The sequence below is a fragment of the Macaca nemestrina genome, chromosome 2, assembly GCF_043159975.1.
Source record: "Macaca nemestrina isolate mMacNem1 chromosome 2, mMacNem.hap1, whole genome shotgun sequence".
Classification (NCBI taxonomy): Eukaryota; Metazoa; Chordata; class Mammalia; order Primates; family Cercopithecidae; genus Macaca; species Macaca nemestrina.
In genome coordinates, this window is record NC_092126.1 from 170,015,564 (window position 1) to 170,036,645 (window position 21,082).

At 38.3% G+C, this 21,082-nt stretch overlaps 2 protein-coding genes across 4 annotated transcripts in view; one reads left to right on the forward strand and one right to left on the reverse strand.

The window, feature by feature from the left end:
• Nucleotides 1–14,515, reverse strand: part of LOC105470428 (ATPase H+ transporting V1 subunit A) — a 63,725-nt gene extending 49,210 nt beyond the window's left edge. The window contains exon 1 of one of the 2 annotated variants that reach the window (XM_071092403.1): nt 14,501–14,515. The gene's annotated coding sequence lies outside the window, so the exon portion shown is untranslated. Of the gene's footprint in view, nt 1–13,817; nt 14,111–14,500 lie in introns of those variants that run through there. The other variant, XM_071092402.1, reaches the window with a different exon arrangement.
• Nucleotides 14,516–14,680: 165 nt separating this feature from the next.
• LOC105470382 (N-alpha-acetyltransferase 50, NatE catalytic subunit) overlaps nt 14,681–21,082 on the forward strand; it is a 29,469-nt gene continuing 23,067 nt past the window's right edge. The window contains exon 1 of one of the 2 annotated variants that reach the window (XM_011722302.3): nt 14,681–14,981. In XM_011722302.3, coding sequence (XP_011720604.1) covers nt 14,974–14,981 — 8 coding nt within the window. In that variant the 5' untranslated portion in view covers nt 14,681–14,973. The remainder of the gene's footprint in view (nt 14,982–21,082) is intronic. The other variant, XM_011722301.2, reaches the window with a different exon arrangement.

Sequence of the window (21,082 nt, forward strand, 5' to 3'; positions counted from 1 at the left end):
CAATGTTTACAAGAGAGTGTCATATAAATAGGTTCACATTTAATTCAGGAATTCATAAAATCTCTGCAATAAAAATATATCCTAAAGCACAAAGGATAAAAGAGGAAAAGAATACTGCCTAAGATAGGTGAAAAAACACCTCACAATGTGGATTTAAATAATGACTACAGTCAAAAGTCCAGACATTCTCAATTCAGAGGACAAGAAATCTGTGTTTCTAACAGTTTACCTAGTATACTATGATTAACAACCAGCGTTTATTTAACTAAATTAGTTGTGGGGAGAGGAGAGGTTTTAAATAGTATGGTTTACTAAGAAATTAACTGCCTGCTCCCTGGTATGTGCTCAAGGTCTTTAATATTGCTCCTTAGTAGTACTTACTACTCTTGTGATTAAAAAATGTGAAAGAAGCTGTTCAATGTCTGTCTTCACTTCCAGACTGTAAATGCTAGAAAAACAGGGACCACCTCTGCTTTGTTTATTGAGAACTCCAATTATCCAGTAAAGTACCTTGCCACATAGTAGGCAATTACTAAATGTTGCTCAGTGACAGTACCAGCAAGGGTGTGAGGGGAAATAGAAACTCTCATCGTTAAGTGAAAACTGATAAAACCCTTTCAAAGTACGCTGAATACACATTTTGGCCTAATGCTTGATGGCCAAGATTTTTAAAATATTCACATGAGGTCAAAGCTGAATCCAAATATTACCATCACAGAATGACCTTCTAAGATCAAAAATTATTGTCAAATATTCTTAAATATTAAGAAAATAGGGCCGGGCGCGGTGGCTCATGCCTGTAATCCCAGCACTTTGGGAGGCCGAGGCGGGCGGATCACAAGGTCAGGAGATCGAGACCACAGTGAAACCCCGTCTCTACTAAAAATACAAAAAATTAGCCGGGCGCGGTTGTGGGCGCCTGTAGTCCCAGCTACTCGGGAGGCTGAGGCAGGAGAATGGCGTGAACCCGGGAGGCGGAGCTTGCAGTGAGCCGAGATCGCGCCACTGCACTCCAGCCTGGCCGACAGAGCGAGACTCCGTCTCAAAAAAAAAAAAAAAAAAAAAGAAAATAATAAATTTGATTCAATTTATTAACTTTAAGTTATAATTTTATTAATAATTTTAATGGTCATTTTGTTCAATCTTGTGAACAGTAAAACACATATAATTCTATAATGAATAGATAAAATTTAATCTCTATTAATCTGCCTGTTATTATTATTTAAAATTTTACAAAATTTATTAGCTCAAAAAGGCTCTACTCCAACACATATATGGAGAACTGGCTTTTGACAAAAGTGCAAAGGCAATTCAGTGGAGAAAGCATATTGTCTTTTCAACAAGTGGTGGTAAAACCAATGTATACATAAATGAAAAAACAAACAAACCCATAACTATATACAAAAATCTAAAAATGGATGGTAGACCTAAATGTAAAACTTAAACTATAAAACTTCCTTTGTGACCTTGGATTTGACATAACACTAAAAGCACCATCCACAAAAGAATAAAATGGTAAACTGGACTTCATGAAAATTTAAAATCTCTGCTCATCAAAAAACATTGTTAGAACAAAAAGACAAGGTAAAGACTGGGAGAAAATATTTACAGACATAATCCTGACAAAGAACTTATATCCAGAATCCACAAATATCAAAACTCAATAATAGGAAAACTCAATTAAAATAGGCAAAAGATTTGAACATTCACTTAACCAAAGAAGATAGATGGCAAAGTACATGAAAAGATGCTCAAGCTCATTAGTCACTAGGAAAATGCAAGTTAAAACCACAATGAAATGCCATTCCACAGCTATCAGAATGGCTAAAAGTTTAAAAGACTGACAAACGAAGTGTTGGTAAGGATGTAGAACAACTAACACTCTCACATATTGCTAGGAGAACTGTAAATGGTACAACCACTTTGGAAAACATTTTGGCAGTTTCTTAGAAAGTTAAACTTACACGTACCATATGGTTCAGCCATTCTACTCCTTGCTATTTCCCCATGACAAAGCTTATGTCCAAAGACTTATATGAATGTTCATAGGAGCTTTATTCATAATGGCCAAAAAGTGGAAAGACAACACAAATCAATGGGTGAATGCATAAAGAAACTATGGTATATCCATAAAATGGAATAATAGTCAGCAAGGAAAAAATGAATTATCAATACATGTAATGCAAATTAATCTATAATGATAGAAAATAGATCAGTGGATGGCTAAGGATGGGAGGTGAGGAGGTATGGAAGGACAGGATTAAAAAGAGGCACAGGGAAACTTCTTTTGGGTGTGATGGATATGTTCACTATATTGATTATAGTGTTGGCTTCATGTGTATATACATATATTAAAACTTATCCAACTGTATACTTTATGTGCAGATGTCAATTATATCTCAATAAAATTATTTTTAAAAAAGCACAAGTTATTGCCAGCATGACTCCTATAAAGGCATGCTTCCACAGAACACATACTCACTTTTGCTTTTATTTGTTGACTAATAGAATATTTCTTTTTTCTTTTTTCTTTTTTTGAGACAGAATCTCACTCTATCGCCAGGCTGGAGTGCAGTGGGTATGATCTCAGCTCACTGCAACCTCCATCTCCCGGGTTCAAGTGATTCTCCTCCCTCAGCCTCCTGAGTAGCTGGGACTACAGGCACACACCACCATGCCCAGCTAATTTTTGTATATTTAGTAAAGACAGGGTTTCACCATGTTGGCTAGGATGGTCTCAATCTCTTGACTTTGTGATCCACCCACCCTGGCCTCCCAAAGTGCTGGGATTACAGGCGTGAGCCACTGGGCCCAGTTGACTAATAGAGTATTTCTAAAGGACTATTTGGCCTATGCAAATTTGTTAAGATAATTTTAACCCTAGAAACAGCATAGGGGGAACAGATGAAAACTTAACCAAACCAGTTTTTTGTCTGTCTATTTAGAATGAATATATGTGGCTCTGGATAAGGTTGTGTGGGCACCCTCTGGTCCTGCTAAGTTTAGCTAATTCTGGGAATTTCCAGTCACTTAATAGCTCAGGAGTATAGAAGTCAGATATGCCTCTTAAGTACTTTATGCATCTATATTTTCAGAACGGGGCTAATGGCCTATCAGCTTATAATATCTTGAATGAGAATTTAGGAAAATACTAACTCCATGTTGAATACACTTTCGTGCCATGAGGCATAGAAGGGTTTGTTGTCCAAGACTCAGATTAACCTCTAATAATTTGGACATCAAAGTTGATATGGCTCAATGGCTCACTTGTAGGGCGGAGGTATAGGGAAAGTTATTTTCTGTTGCTTTATACTACTGTGAGGTAGAATTTGCTCACAATAAAGAACTTTTTCTGACAGCCTGTTTCTCTATTTACAGCTACTTTCCAAGCTGTCCCTATCCCCAGTAGAGTATCTGAGGGAGAATGAGGTCATATTTAAAACACACACACACACACACACACACACACACACACACACCCCATTGTACAATAAGCAGGTACTATAGTGGCACATTCAGGCACTGCAGGTATACTAGGTTGGGACCTGAGAAGATTCTGTATTTTAAGTGTCTGTTTTGGATCACATTGAAGAGTTTGGTGTCAGTCAACCTGCTTCTTAGATTCGCAATAAGAGATATTTTTTCCTTTCTTGAACAAGTGAAATATTGGGCACTGAACCCAAGTGTGTTATACTCAAAATAATTTGTGGATTTTATAACTCATCTAAATAAAGCTCCTCACTACCTAATTTTGCATTACGTAAGGCTAGGACTCACAGATTATCAAAAACTCACTTTTCACAAGAAAGGACACAGTGATTCCTATATTTAGCTAGCTATCACACTCTTAAATGTTCAAATGCAATCTGATTCACTATTTAACTATTTGAACACTCTTACATAATTGCCTTGGTACATAAAATCAGCAACTTTCACAATTATTAACAATTATAGCATTTTACTCTTTCAACAGTATCTATTTAAACTTCGATTGATAGAATTTCAGTGTATAAATCACATTAAGGAGCATTTCAAGTTATATCTAAAATATTTACTATTATTTGAAAGTAGTAAGTCCAAAGGTCACACCTTTTTCTCATACTGACATTGTTATGTTAATTCCATATGACAGTAACTTAAGTTATTACATGATGGTAGATCACACACAATTCAGGGATGCTATAAATGTTAAAAGCACACCTTTCAAAGACTCTAGCTAAATGGCAGGTTTTGGCAAATTACTAAGGACAAAGGTGAACTTCTGAACATCCCTAAATTGGAAAGCAATTTGGCAGTGCCCACCAAAATTCAAATTGTACTTACCTTTGACATGGCTAGTCCATTTCTAGGAATTTACTGTAGGTGTACAAAATGTTCTATTAACAAAATATTAACTATAGTACTGTTTCTTAAGCAAAAGATTGGAATATTCATTAATATGAAGGCTGGTTAAATACCTTGTAATATTATGACAGGCTACATGTTTAGTGGTATTACGGCAGCAATTCCTGGAAAGTGACTCCCTGCGCTCTAATCCTGAGCCCTACCACTTATGAGCCATGTGACTGTTGGACATTTAATCATCCCGTGCCTAGTTTTCCTCATTTGTTAAATATGGAAAAATAGTGCCTATCTCATAGGTTGCTATGAGGCTTCCATGAGTTAATAAAACTAAAGTATTAAGAAAGCATCTGGATCAGGAGTAAGCGCTCAATAAATGTTACATGATGATGAGGGTATATTAATACAATTGAATACTAAACTATCATTAAAAAGAAGGAGGCAGCTTTAACTGTACCAATGTAAAAAGATCTCCAAGGTAATACTCTTAAGTGAAAAATGTAAGGTCCAGAATAATATGAAGAGGTGCTACCATTTGTGGATAAATATATGGCAGAAGAAAAGAATAAGGATGAGGGGAGAGAAAACACACTTGTATGAATATATAAATTTTACCATATTTGTACATGTATTACCCATTCTACTGAATTAAAAATATTGGATGAGTCAATGAATGTTAAAACAATTGAGGCAAGAAAAACTATTATAAATTATACCTAATTGAGCAAATAATAGCACATATTTATATTATTCTAATATATATATTTTTCTGAGACAGGGTCTGGTTCTGTCACCCAGGGTCTGCAGTGGCACGATCTCAGCTCACTGCAACCTTTGCCTCCCAGGCTTAAGCAATCCTCCCACCTCAGCCTCCCGAGTAGCTGGGACTAGAAGTGTGCGCCACCATGCCTGGCTAATTTTTTTTATTTTTTGTACAGACATGGTTTGGCCATGTTGCCCAGGCTGCTCTTCAATTCCTGGGCTCAAGTAATCTGCCTGCAACGCCCTCCCAAAGTGCTGGGATTACAGGTGTGAGCCACTGCATCCAGCTGGCAAATATATATATGGCTTTTATGTGCCAGTTATTATTCCAATCACTTCTCTTATATTATTCACAACATCCAATGAAGTTAAATACTCTTATTATCCTTAAAGTTGAGAAAAATGCAATGCAAAAAGACACAAGTAACCCTCCCAAAGTAACACCACTAGGAAGCAGAGCCAGGATTTGACTCACATAGTCTGGTGTCCTTCATTTCTTTGCCATGTTAATACTACTCTAAAATTATTTTTATTTACATATATCCCAACTCTTGTAAAAAAGACTTTGGACAGCTTACATTAAAGCACATATATGCAATTAATAAAACTGGTAATGAAAAGGGGAAGAAATACCAACGTGAGAAAAAAATACAGCTACTTTAAGCATGCAACAAATCCAACTCTAAAGCATCTGCTATTTTCTACCAAGGCTTTGAATGATGTATTCTATTCAGATACTTTTAAAAGGACAGAAATCAAGAATTAAACAATTATAAATACTTTCTATTTTGCTTCTTTAAAGAAGTTCTTGCTTAGAGTTTTCTTAAGGCAAGTTAATCTTGTGATCCAGTTTATATGCCAAAACCCAAATAGGGACTTTTCTTATGATTCTGCCATATGATTAAGTCAGGTGACAGATCCCACACTTGTGCAATGTGCTCTACATCTCTAAGGCAGAAAGTGTGTCTAGAGCACTGACTATCCATACCAAAAATAACATGGCAATTTGTAATCCTATCTAGTAATCCCTATCATTTTGTGGTACATTTTTCTTTCTTCTTTTTTTTTTTTTTCTTTTTTTTTTACTTTAGAGACAGGGTGTCACTCTGATGCCCAGGCTGGAGCGCAGTGGAACATTCACAGTTCACTGAAACCTTGAACTACCGGGCTCAAGTGATCCTTCCACCTCAGCCTCTTGAGTAGCTGGGACTACAGGCAGGTACGTGCCACCATGCCCAACTAATTTTTTATTTTTTATTAGTAGAGAGGGGGTCTTGCCATGTTGCCCAGGATGGTCTCCAACTCCTGGGCTCAAGTGATCTACCCATCTCAGCCTCCCAAAGTACTGAGATTACAGGCGTGAGCCACCATGCCCAGCCTGTTTCTCCTAATTACAGAAACACTTCATGTCCACTGTAAAAATAAAAACATAATGTAAAGTGTAGGGAGGAAAGTAAATCACCTTAGTGCCCATTGTCTCCTATAATCCATTTTATACACAGACATGTACAAACATGTAGTTTTATATAAATATGTTACCATGGATATTCTCTTTCCTTTTTCTGTTTATTTCCTCTTTCCAATGGTGACAACCAGGTAAAAATATACAAAACTCATGGTGTTTTTCAACTGGTTTTATAAAAAATGAGACATCATTACAAATGTTTCTCTGTACTTTGTAATTTTTTTTTTTTCTTAAGATACATGACAGACAGCCTGGGCAATAAGGTGAAACTCTGTCTCTACCAAAAATACAAAAAATTAGCCAGGTGTGGTAGTGCACACCTGTAGCCCCAGCTACTCTGGAAGCTGAGGCGGGAGGATCACTTAAACCTAGGAGGAGGAAGTTGCAGTCAGCCAAGACAGCACCAGTGCACTCCAATCTGGGTGACAGAGCAAGAGCCTATCTCAGAAAAAAAAAAGAAAAGATACGTGATAGAAATTCTTTCAGAATGTACTTGGAAACCCTTTCTAATCACCAGTAGATTTAACTCCTACCATTTAATCACTTCAGGACATTCCATAAAATGTCTAGGCCATAATTTATATAACAATACCTCTATTAACAGGCATTCTCTTTGTTTCCAAGTTTTTTGCTACTACTAACATTGAAACATTGAAACAGTGTTGCAACTAACACTCATGTAAACTCTTACTGGTGCTTTTATTTCTAAGGAAAATATTACATGGAGTTAGACTGATGGGTGGAAAATACATGTATTCTCAGTATTAACACATGCTGCCTGATTGTTTACTAGAAAAAACTCTAGCACTTCACATCTCCACAAGCATTTTATGAGATAATCCTTCTCCACATATCCCTGCTAACAGTAGGTTTACCACTTAATTTTTGCTTGTCAGAGAAGTAATATTTCATTGTTAGTATATTGATTACTAGTAAGGTTACACACCCTTTTATGTTTGTTGAATGTTTGGATTTCTCTTCTGTGAACTTCTGGTGACATGTTTTATCTGTATTTTTACTGGCTGAACTTTTTCTTAATTGGTAAGAGTTCTTACAACGGTTAACTAATCCGTTACATACATTTCAAGTCTTTCTTTCCCCCTGATTTTGTCTTTGGTCCTTTATTTTTGCCACTAAAGAATCCTTCGTTTCTATGCAGTCTCACATATCTATCTGCACTTTTATGACTTTTAGGTTTTCTATCTTGGTTTAAAAAACTACATCTAGATTGTATGTATAAAGAAAATTTAGGAGATTAATATCTTAAATATTTTATTGTTTACATTTAAGCCTCTAATCCATCTGAAATCAGTTTTTGCATATGTTGCAATATATTGGATTATGTTTTCTTCTAGATGAGCAAGTTGTATCAGTTACATTTACGATATATATGTGCTTTTTTCACCATTGTATTGAATTATCCCTTTCAAATGTGGTTATACACTGAGATTTACTCTGCTTTTTAAAATTCTGCTGCACTTAAATACTTAAGATTAAAAATATATCCACACACCTATAAAATTAAATAACTTACTCAGCTATCTGGATAAGACGAAACATTTTCACTTAAGATATCCTAGTAGTTAAGATGAAAGAATTATTTAGGTGCCTTAATTTTCCATATCAAATTAAGAAACATTTTGCAGTATCTATTGATATTATGAATTCAAATATACAGAAGGTATACTAATAAATTTTAATTTTTTCTTTAATGCATCAATCTAGAGATAGTAACTTATTCTGATGCATTTCCTTACAACTTTTTCCATATGTATATACTATTATTATTACATATATGCCCTTTTTTCAGTTTTATAGGTATTTTCCAATTCAATTAGTCTTCTCTATTTTACCTTTAAATAAACATTAAAAAAATTAAACTAAGAACTAAAAACTTATAAAGTCTAGGTGCTTTTCATTGCTCAAGCACATCTGAAACTCTTCTATATCTTATCATATACCACTTATTTTCCGTGAAATAAGTTTAATTATTTTTCACAAAAGAAACAAAATGTGGCATATTGCAGATAAAAATTTTTTCTAAAGGCTTATCACCAAGAGAACAGTTTCAACAGATAGCATTAAGATCCAAAACTGGAATTTTTCTTGTAAGTTAGTCATAATAATACGAAAAATAATAGTGATTTTTAAAACCTTGATATAAGAAAGTGTTTCCTTCTAAAATTTAAATCTGAAAATACTTATGATACACCATTAATTTTTAAAAACTGCTAATCACAGTTGTAAATTTATTAACTAGAGCTAACTACAAAGAAATATACAGAAAGACGAGTTTCAAATGTAAATAAATCATTACATAATTCTAAAGATCACTTCAATAGTTTCAGGTAAAAATAAATATGTTATTATGAAGGTACATATCCACTTCAGCTGCCTTTATATGTACATACACACACATTGTGCACTTTATACACAAATATTTACTTTATATATAGTATATACATAACATGTATATACTAAATATAAATGAATACACTTATAAAAATCAAAGTCGCTTTCATTTCCCCATAGGGGAAAAAGAGAATAGCAAAACTTTAATATTCTCTTCAGAAATTGTATGGAAAACATTTTTATTGCTCACTATTTATTTACAATAAACTTATTTAGTATAAAGAATAAATTCATTCATAAATCAATAAATACATTTGTTATAACAGACAATCAACATTAAAGAAAAGTCAATAAACTCCTAATAAAATCTTCCTTAGGACAAATGAATAATTTTTTTTTCAGGATTAAAGTGATTCATAAACTCATGATAGCTATACTTAAATTATTGTTTAATTTACTGACATTTTCCATTGCAAAACTACTAATCCTTGTGAATCATGAATTTAAGAAGGGAAGAATTTTACTCCAGTTTACGTCTCCATTATGTTCCCTACATTTGTCTATTTCATATAAGGATAAAAATAAGATATAAAAACACTTAATTTTTTAAAAAACACAAAATTTTTCAGCTTATAAGCATTAACTCAAAAGTCCCTGCTCTACAATCTGTACAATTTTAACATACTACTATAATCCATTGCAGGAATAAAAACTTCAAAATTGAAAAATTGCCTCCTTAAATTGATTCCATATATTAATGATTACAAGCTTTGGAAAATCTTTACATTGAAAATATTAAGACACTGTAGTTGCCCAAATAAGGGACTTTATCTTGATATTTTTCAGATACAATTAATAAATCTGTTATAGAATCTTTGCTACAAGTACATTTTTCTTATTCCCCCATTTTTTGGGTAATAGCTTCTTTTCAAATTCTACTCCCTTCTTCACGCCCCAAACCTGCTGCTCACAGCGACATCAGTCAATTCTGTGGGCTGTTTTAAGTCTTCTTTAGAAATTAAGTATTTAAAATCAAAGTAGTTATCAGTAAAATTAATTAAAAAATTTTTTTTACAAAATATGTTCTAGGCATTATACATTCATGATCTAACTTAATAGCACCTATGGTATAGATTTAAACGTGAGAAAACTTAACCTTACTTAAGTACACTGTCCAAAGTCACATAGTTATTAAGTGGTAAGGCCAGAACTTCAACTAGGTCTCTATGACTGGGAAATCAATTCATGTAAAGTCTGAGCTACATTGCTTTACCATTTTACACACCAGCTTTTTTTTTTTTTTTTTTTTTTTGAGATGGAGTCTCACTCTGTCGCCCAGGCTGGAGTGCAGTGGCGTGATTTTGGCTCACTGCAACCTCCACCTCTCAGGTTCAAGCGATTCTCCTGTCTCAGCCTCCCAAGTAGCTGGCACTACAGGTGCGTGCCACCATGCCTGGCTAATTTTTTGTATTTTTTTAGTAGAAACAGGGTTTCAACATGTTAGCCAGGATGGTCTCGATCTCCTGACCTTGTGATCTGCCCGCCTTGGCCTCCCGAAGTGCTGGGATTACAGACATCACTTAGTTTTTAAGATATTTTCACATAGATTACCTAGGGACTATGTCACAGGAAGGTTCCTAAGTATCAAAACTGAACCCCTCCCCAGCATTACTTAAAAGGACATATAACTAAAGTGGCAGAGCTGAATGAAGATCCTCTGACTTTTAGTCTAGTGCTAGTACACTTAGAGATCATGCAGAGCCACTTTTTCATTTAGTACAATTCATTCCTCTTCCCTTCTCTCTCCCATATTTTGATGAGAACCATATTTACTAGCAAACAAATATGTTGTGAAAATAAGGTGGTCTTAGCCTTAATAAAGTCATCTGAGGTTTTTATCTATTGTATTGACCATAAATTTGGAAGGTTATTACCAGTTTATATTTAAAAGCTAACATTTAGTGCACAACTTTAGGAAGAGTTATGATCTGCAAAAATTAAAGTGGTTTAATTTCCTTGTCTAATTTTCCAACATTCATTCAATAAACAATTTACTGAGTACCTATCAGGTACTTCAGTATTCTGGTGCTGAAGACACAATAGTACTATAGTTCACAGTCCTGGAAGCTTTATGATTTGCTGAGGAACAGCTCAGGAAACAGCAATTAAATACAATGCTAGAAGTACAAGTAGAAGAATAGAAAAGATGATGATGATGATGATGATGATGATGATGATGATGATGATGAAGTCTATAGGACTGAGTGGCTACCTCTGTCTATGGGGGAAGAAAGCATTCTTAGTGGTGGCAAAAATCTATAAAGGCACTGAAAACAAGAAAGGCCTCAGGAAAAGAAAACCAGAAGTGCCAAGGGCCCTAAAACAAAACTAAACCCTTATGTTTTATGTAATGGTGGACTATAGCACAATGCCCTAATAAATGTTAAGATTTCTACATGTAACACTCGAAAACTGATAAGGCAAGTCTCAGAAATGTTTTCCAGGCTTCCAATCCTGTGTATGTGCGTGTGAGATCTGTGTATAATGTCAAAGTTTTTTTTTCTTTTCTTTTTTTTTTTTTTTTGAGACGGAGTCTCGCTCTGTAGCCCAGGCTGGAGTGCAGTGGCCGGATCTCAGCTCACTGCAAGCTCCGCCTCCCGGGTTTACGCCATTCTCCGGCCTCAGCCTCCCGAGTAGCTGGGACTACAGGCGCTGCCACCTCGCCCGGCTATTTTTTGTATTTCTTAGTAGAGACGGGGTTTCACCGTGTTAGCCAGGATGGTCTCGATCTCCTGACCTCGTGATCCGCCCATCTCGGCCTCCCAAAGTGCTGGGATTACAGGCTTGAGCCACCGCGCCCGGCCCAAAGTTTTTTTTCACATTTAACCTTACTAGCAATGTAGTCACCAATTCCCACTACTAATCTACATTTCATCAGTGGTCTAAGTTATTGCTTTCGCAAGTTCTCTAAAACTGGGGGAATTGTGAAGTAAAACTGCAGACTCATCCAACCACTTTCATACTGACATTTTTCCCTCTAGTAGCCAATGCTTCTAGCTGGTTTTCCCTTTCCCATTTTGGTCTCAGCCAGACAGGACTAGTTAGGACTTCCAGACCACATGGAACCTTACTATGGAGAAAATTAATAGATAAAACTACATATATATATCTACAGCAGGCATGGTGATATAAATGTATCAATATATTAGTCTATTGCCCAGTATGCGACTTAAGTACGAAATGTTAAAATGGTAAATCCACAAGAGATAATAGTAATCTTCATTACTTGGGGAAAGCAACATCTTCGAGGTTTTTTCTATTAAGGAGCATCAAAATAAGGCAGGTTATGTATTTTGAACTTACCATAAAAATACTTTGTTAAATTGCTACTACCGTAGAATTTTAACTTTTTGTTCTCCTTAACAAGACCAGTTTATTGTACAGAATTTGGAAGACACAGAAAAACAAATCAGTCACATCCACCACTCAAAGACGATTCCATCTTCCTCATTTTTCAGCAGTCTTCCTTAATTACCTTAGTTAGAAAACTACAAGATTTAACTGAGCATATAATTTTTCATATTAAGGTGTAATTTAAATTTCAAAAATCAAATTTGTAACATTTGTAAGACCTCCAATTGAAAAGCAGCATGGAATTTTCTGAGTTTGCAGTATAAATAAAAGAGTTTAACCACAAACTGAAAAACATTCTTCCCTAAAGCACATTGTTTGGGGTCAAAACATTGGTAATACATTACAGGAACGGGAGTACTTGGGTTGGACAACACCTATATTTTCAATTGGACAACAATTTCTGTATTTTCACAAAATACTATTCATCAAAATCTGAAGAGGGCACTGGGAGTTTTACAAATGGGGAAAGCTAGAGGGATACAAATGCTACTTAACCTAAATTTACCACAAAGCCGGCCAAGGAATAGATTGGGAGTGTCAATTAAGTTATATTTTAGGGAAAAAATAACAAAAAGGGAAGGATTGAAGGCAGAAAACAAGTGCAGACAGCAACATCTCGACTTGATTCTACCTTTCAGCATATGGCCAAATAAATTTGGTTTAACAGTATTTCCGACCCAATCAGTTTCTTATTTTGGTTTCAGGGAACCCTACTCACTTTTCCCTAAACCAGCCTGGGCCTCCTACACACCACGACACCACAACACCATCTTTCAACGCCTCCTCATTCAATCGAGACTGTCGCATTACTAACACCTCCCGTTTTGAAGACAGTACTCCTTCAACTGTCCTCTTCCTCAGAGAAGAAAAAGTAAAAGCCCTTCTTTTACCCTTCCAGTCCCATCCGAAGCACGTGAACATCTCCGGAACCTTCCCTGCAGTTCTGTCAGATAAAACCCTTAGAATTACTGAGAAAGCACCTTCGGAGGGAAGCTTCTCAGTGACTCTGCAGTGAGGGCCGTATCAGTGACAGTCCCTCCCAAGCCTGTCTCACTGGAGACGCCTCTGCCTCCAGGGTTTTTGCTACCTCCCCGCTCCTCAGCCCTGAGCTGAGGGCAAGGACAGTGAGGACCCTGGCCAAAGAACGGGCTTTAAGGAATGGGACCTAATGTCTACTGCAGACCCTGTGAAATGGCTGAAACGATCTGCTACCCGAAGCCCCAAAGGCTCTGAGTAGGGAACCATAATGGCCGCACTCACTTCCAACCCTGGGAAAGGTGGACATCTCAAACCCCAAGGAGCGGGAACGACCACACTTGGGGGAGCGGGGGTTAAGGAGAAAGGAGCTCCTTGCCGGTGCAGGGTGACAGCGGGGAGGAAGCCTCAGGCAGGGAGGTCGCCGTTCACACTCTCCCTTCTCTCCCCTCTGCCTCCTTCCACCCCCTCTATCCCCACCACTCGCCAGTTACCGGCCGCCGCTCACCTGCTGGGGCGCGAGGTGCAGAGGCCGTACCGACCGAGGACCGAGAGGCTCTGTCACCACGGGGGGAAGTCCTCAGCTGCACAGGGTTGGGAGGGGCAGGCCCAACCAGTCACGTGACGTCGAACTCCGCCCTGCCTCCCCCATCCCGGCGCGCTACATCTCGGGGGGCTTGTATTTTTACGTATCCCTTGAATATTAATCTTCTTGAATTAAAGAAATAAAAGATAAATTTTCACAAGGACTATGTTGTAAAGTACAATGTGGAAAATGTGGACAGCAAGAGTTAGAGCGCATTGCTAAGGAAGTGACGTTCACGCCCCGATCGAGGGACAGGAAATGGCGGTGGGGTTCCGTCCCTCTGGAGTTCGCCGGTAAAATTCCAGGCTCTGAGGTTTGGGCCAATCACGTGATCTCAAAACTTGAGGCGTGCTGGAGGGTAGCCAATCTATCCGGCCGATTGTTAACCACGTTTGCTTTAAAACACCTAACTTACTTGAGCTTTACACAGATTTCTTTACATTTGGAAGAACCAGCTTTATAAAACTCTACTAGGAGACAAGTGCGTTTCAAGGTCACTCTGGAGACCACAAACCGGGAAGAACAGGGCCGAGAAAACCAATCTTGCGGATATGGGATAGAAGAGGGAGGGGTGGAAAAATCTGGATTTTACCGCCAGGGCTTACCGAGCCAGCCCCACAAGCAGTGTCGTAAGGGGGTGGGAAGGAGGAGCATGACGCCAGAAGGCACAGTCCGGGAGAAAGATGGACGTTCGGGAGTGGAGGGGGCAGGGTGCGCGGAGGCTGGCAGTACGACTGCGCGCGAGGCGGCTGACGCGCCGGCGCGCGAGGGGCGGGGTGAAAGGTCACAGCGCGGCAGCGGGTCTGGCTGGCGGCAGCGGCGGGAGGGAGCTGAGAGACCCGAGTGCACGTGTGGAGTAGCGGCAGCACCAGCACGGCGGCGGGAGACACTCCCGCCCCCACCAGACTCAAGCCCTCACTCGACTCTCGCGGCCTTCGTTGCTAGCCCAGCTCCCTGCCCAGGCTAGGAGGCCGGCTTGCGGGGTTGAGTGGCCCGAGCTGAGGGCGCGGAGACCTGAGGGCGGCGACTACGACGGCGTTGATATCGGTGGTAACGACGGCCTCAGCAGGCGGGGAAGATGAAAGGGTGAGGAAGGGCAGCCGGGCAGGGCCCGGCCGGCGGGGTAGAAGGGCCCGGGCCCATGTAGAGGGGGAGAGCTGCGAAGGCGAGGAGAGATTCAGGGCGAAGACCGGCGGAGGGAGATTTCTCGCCTTCTCAGTTTCCTCGGTTCCCGGAGGGGGCGGAGGCGAGGCTTGGGCTGTTGGCGGGCTGAAGGGCCAGCGGAGGCAAGACCCGGTGGCTTCAGGGTTTCGGTTCGGAGGACGATTGTGGGTTGAGTGGAGAGAAGCAGCTGAGTGGGGCAACATGGAAAGGCTATTATGAGGCGCCCGGGGCCTCCTTCCCGGGAGCGGACCTCTGAGCCACGCCGGCCCGCCGCTCCAGGTGGAGTGGTTTGGTTGTCTTCCACCTCCAGACTCAACTCTGGAACTGCGGTGTTTGACACCTTTCAGTTTTATTCACGCTTGGGAGCTGTGCAGAACCTTCTGGAGGAAGAAGAAATTGGAATAAAGAGCACGGGGATGAATATTAAGAGCTAGTGACTCAACTAGATTTGGGTTGGGTCACAGCGAGTGGAGGAGGGGGAGAGAGCGCGATCGCTGTAGACTTGGGGTGCCAACATGTTTAAGGAAGTATAGGGTGGATCAGTAGGTGGAGCTATTGCTTCAGTGGTTCACTATTGCCCCTGAGTGCTGATGCGGTCCTGGGTAGTTTTACCACGCTGCTCCTTTCAGGTGATTGGCAAAGTTAATGTTCGGTCTTTCATCGTTTGCCTCTTAGGTAAAATCAGGAATTATTTTGGACCGACTGTTTAAATTTTTATGAAATGTCTCCTTACCATTAAGTTGTATAGTTTTAATATATTAATTACATAACATTTTTCCGAAGCATTGCATCAGTAAGCCGTTTTGGAACTTGTCTTTACCCCCAAAGAAATGAAGCTCGTAAACGTGAAAAGCTCTCTGCGATGCCGTAGTTTGTTGTTTCTGTAAATCGATTAAGAAATCGTAACTATGTTTTAAGTTAACGAAGTCATTCCAACTATTCAACAGCCCTTTTGAGGATGAAATAAAAGTCACTTTCATCGTAATCTCATACATCCCCAAACAAGGACCTAAATAATATCTCTCTGTATCGGTGTTTGAGGTTCCTGAAGAGATTCAAAGAAAGTTTAATTTGGTCTTAGGTCTGTAACACGTTTCCTTACTCTTAATTTTCCTTTAAATACTGTATATTTATTCTAATGTTGAGTTGTATGTTTTGTATTAAGAATCTTTAAAGTTTAAGAACCGTGAACTATTCACAATACCTGCATTGTTTCACATCAAGTTCTAAAGAGTTCCAGTTGGGGAAATAAAATTGACGGGTATAAGAAGTATTTGCCCCACTGGAATCATGATCTGGGAAGTTCGGCTATTTCAGATGACAATCCAACATATTTGGAGAATGTTGTTTTTCTGCTATACTGCACTTCTTTTTCTTCTCTTCTTTTTTTTTTTTTAAATGAGACAGGGTCTCGCTCTGTTGCCCAGGCCGGAGTGCAGTGGCACGACCTCGGTCCACTGCAACCTCTGCCTCCCAAGCTCAAGCAGTCCCCGCTCCTTAGCCTCCCGAGTTGTTGGGACCACAGGCGCGTGCCACCACGCCTGGCTAATTTTTGAATATTTTGTAGAGACGGGGGTCTGACTGTGTTGGCCAGGCTGGTCTCAAACTCCTGCTCAAGTGATCCACCTATGTCTGCCTCCCAAAGTGCTGGGATTACAGGCGTGAGCCACCAAGGGTGGTATATACTGCACTTCTTGAGCATAGCTGCTGACTCTTACTCATTTTTGTACTCATTGTCAGGCACTCAATACTTATTTGTCATGTTCTGTTAAGAAAAACAAGGCTGAAGAGTTCCCAGTGTTGAAATTGCCATGGATTTACAAAGGGGGATGCCAGGAAATTATTCTGTATGTTTCGATCCAAAATCTTCAATCTAGTTCAGACTCTATAGGGTGTGATGTTCTTTCTGATACCTAACTTGGCGATAGAAATGGAGCTGAACAGTCATATTATTCACAATCTACCTTTAATTAGTATATTCATGGAGCAATTATCTCTGTTTAAAATGGATATTTACATGTAACCTGATGAAGGCAGATCCCTAGAAATGGGTAACTGGCCGAATTTAGAGGAAACTTAAAATTATTGAATCTGTACCTTTATGCCAGTAACTATGCCTGTGAAGTTCTTAATACTTCTTATGATTGGGAGCTTAGAATTTTATTCTTTACTGTAAACCTTTAAGATGATTTCACAGGAATAATCCCTTTAACTTAACAAATGAACTCTCAGGTGAGATGAAACTTTTTAATTTTTTTTACTTCTAAGTCTGTATTTAAGACACTCAACAAATGAGTTGTGTGAACCTTGTGTTTGGATACCGAACCTACAACAGTATAGGTTTAAAATAAGTTAAGCGCCTTCAGTTCCAAAACTTGTACCACCGTGCACAGTGTGGTCGGTTTTATAGTCCTGACTCTTAATGTGGAATGACCTGTAAAAATGAAACAGTGGTCCTGATTGTGTGGCTTTTGTATGGAATTTTATTTGCTAAGTGTTCTGTTGTATATTGAGCTAAGTAAACAGTAAATTGAAATATCTAAAATTGGAAACTGCAGAAGTCCCAACACAAAACCAGTTAAATATTTAAAATTGTACACTGTTGCCTATATTGCCTATCATATTGAAACTTAAAACGTTCCTGGTTTTTCTTCATATTTTTACTATGAGTATTTTTATTAGTAGTAGCAGTAGGACTTTCCATTGTATTGGCATGTCTTTCCTCCATAGAAGATAAATTTCTGGTTATTAACTACTGTATGTAATTTATATGCACATCTAGAAGTTTGAGATATACTGGGAGATGTTACTTCCTTTTGAGGTTGGCTGTTTTTGTGAACCAGGGACATTGTAGTTTGAATTTGTGGGTGGCATTTTTATCTCCTCTTTTCTAGGGAAGGTGATTTCAAGCAAGAAGGTATGCCACAGATAACCATGAATGAGGTGGCAATCTAATTAGGCAGTGTAATGGAAAGTATAATAAAACCAAATCATTTAGCCTTCAATTGTAGTAAAGAGATGCAAATTAGTCCTAATAAAAAATGTCTTTAACAAAATATGAGTACGTGACTAAGATGGGAAAGTAGGTAGCAGTAATATAAATATGGAACAGTGCAGATTACTAATTGGAATAGTGAAGGGAGCCATTTTACCAAATAAAATTAAAATGTAGGATTCTGCAGTCAGAAACAAAACTTTAAGAACTCAGAACAGTGGTTACCTCTGACAGCATATGGACTGGGAAGAGGCAGAAGGAATATTTCTAGCATCTCAGCATAGTGAGACCTCGTCTCTACAAACAATAAATCAGGCAGGAGAATGGCCTGAACCTGGGAGGTGGAGGTTGTAGTGAGCTAAGATCACGCCACTGCATTCCTGCCTGGGCAACAGAACAAGACTGTCTTAAAAAAAAAAAAAAAAATCAGCCAGGCATGGTGGTGCAAGTCTGTAGTTCCAGCTACTTGGGAGGCTGAGGCAGGAGGATCACTTGAGCCCAGCAGTTCAAGGCTGCAGAGAGCCATGATCTTGTCACAACATTTCAGCCTGGGCAACAGAGCGAAACCTAGTCTTGAAAAAAAAAACGAAAAACTTTTTTTAAAGGTTGTATTGCTGTTTTGTTTTTCAGCAAAACCAAAAGCTAGTCAGGCTGATGTAGCATTTGACACCTTTTGTAAACCTACAGTTCATACTCGTTCCTTCTGTGAAACAAATAATTTGTGGTTTGTTGATTGAGATAGTGAATTTTAACAAAAACTTTGTAATGTGCCCTTGTGTTGAGATGAATTCATATAAAATATAACCTGCTTACACCGTAAGTTTTTTTTTAATCAATGTACTGTCGTCTCCAATAAAAGAAAAATAAAAGGGAAGTAAATCATAATAAAATTTATTTCAGTATTTAATGATGTGGCACAACTATACCATAGTTGTATAGTTAAACAAAGCATCAGATCAAGTGTTTTCATCTGTCTGTAAATAGAATCATTGTGTAATTTAGCAGTATAACTGCTGCCTATACAGTTGTGTGCATTGTTGACTCATGTGTTGCCATTAGTGGTGTGATTTCTTCCTGAAATTGCATACAACTCTTAGTAAAGCTCTAAACAAAGAATAATCAATACTTTCTGGGTTGGAAAAGATTTTTAAAAGTCACTTAGTCCAAGCACTCATCTTATTGAATCAAGATATATTCCCTGTTTATCATAATTTCAAAGATCCTGACTTCTGTTATGTGAATATTACTGCACATATCAGTAGAATGGGAACTATTATTGGCCTAAATTATATATTTCCTGTTACTGCAATTTATGGTCAAATTAATTTTACATTATTGGACATTATCTGTATTGTCAATTAAAATCTCTTTCTAAATCTTATAAAGCTCTGCCCAGACCAAACTAATATCTGTGTTAAATTTTACTTCGCCACATCCTCCATTTTGGCCTGTGGAAATCTTTTTGACTCCTGATTTTTTCTTCCAGGTACTCCCTATGGCTTTCAGCCGTGTGACATCTGAAGAGATACTCTTTCTCAATTATTCAAATGATTGGCCTTTTTTTAAACGAAGCCTGCAGTAACCAGTAGAATACCAGTAGTAACCCAGTAGAAACATTCTTCCCATCGCGAACATGAGAGTTATATTTAAGTCTGTCCAATGCCTAACTTAATGGCAAAATGTTATTGTTCTGTCTACTACAGTCATGACTAGCTACAATTGGCAATTGAACAGTTAAAATGTACCTTGTGGTCTGTGGCACAGTTGCCATTTCCTGGGTAAGATGGCTGTAGTCTGTGTGTTGACCTGGAGCAGGAATGCTGGGTAGCTGATTTGTTTCACTGTTTCCCAACATGTAGTAATGTTCATGTTTTGAAGCCAAATTGTGTGTATTTCTTTGATTATCCTTCATTCAAGTATAGTCATCCACATCATTTTCTGAAAACATCTAATGCTGTATGTGGACAGGTTCAGTTCAGACTCTCAGACAGGGAAGAAAGGATTAGAGAAGTAACTGTTAATGTTATGTAAAAGAAGGAGATACAGTGTCTCAGTTTGATAACATCTGTGAAGTTCAAAGTGATAAAGTTTCTCTGTTACCATCACTAGTCCTTATGATGGAGTCATTGAAAACTCTACTATAGTCTAGATGATATTGCCTATGTGGGGAAGCCATTAGTAGAAATAGAAACAGAAGCTTTAAAGGGTACTGTTAATCTGTTTTACCAAATTGATTATTGTTCACCTTTTGTCATTGAGTCTCAAAAACGACCTTTAAAAAACAAAAAAAAATGTGCCTTATATGACAGAACTAAATTTTAAATTTTATAGTGTGAAAACTGATTCTCAGCTGGGTACTGTGGCTCACACTCGTAATCCCGACACTTTGGGAGGTCAAAGCAGGAGAATCACTTGGGCCCAGGAGTTCAAGACCAGCTTGGCTATAACATAGTGAGACCTCATCTCTACAAAAAAATAATAATTAGCTGGGTATGGCGGTGTGTGTTTATAGTCCCAGCTACTTGGGAAGTCAAGATGGGAGAATCACTTGAGCTCAGGAGGTTGAGGCTGCACTGCAGTGAGGCATGATAATGCCACTGCACTCCAGCCTGGGTGACAGAGGGAGACCCTGTCTCAAAAAGGAAAGAAAACTCACAGTCAGTTATTGGTCAGTTTTTAAGTATGTTTGAAATAACTTAGATACGTAGATCTACTGCAGATTTTGTGAAATGTAAATACAGATCAAATATTTCTAAGGAAAATGAGTAGCTGAATTGGGCCATGCTGTGAGTGTAGTAAACTGGATTTAAAGACTTGGAATAAAAAAATTTTTTAAGGTAAAATAAGTTTTATTTTGACTACAGGTTGAAATGATTTCTCCCCATTGTAAATGTGGATACTAAACTTGAATGAAAAAAAAAATTTAAGGTAAAATAAGTTTTATTTTGACTACATGTTGAAATTATTTCTCCCCCTTGTAAATGTGAACACTAAACTTTTTTTGTTATATCAAGGAAGTCTTCCCAAG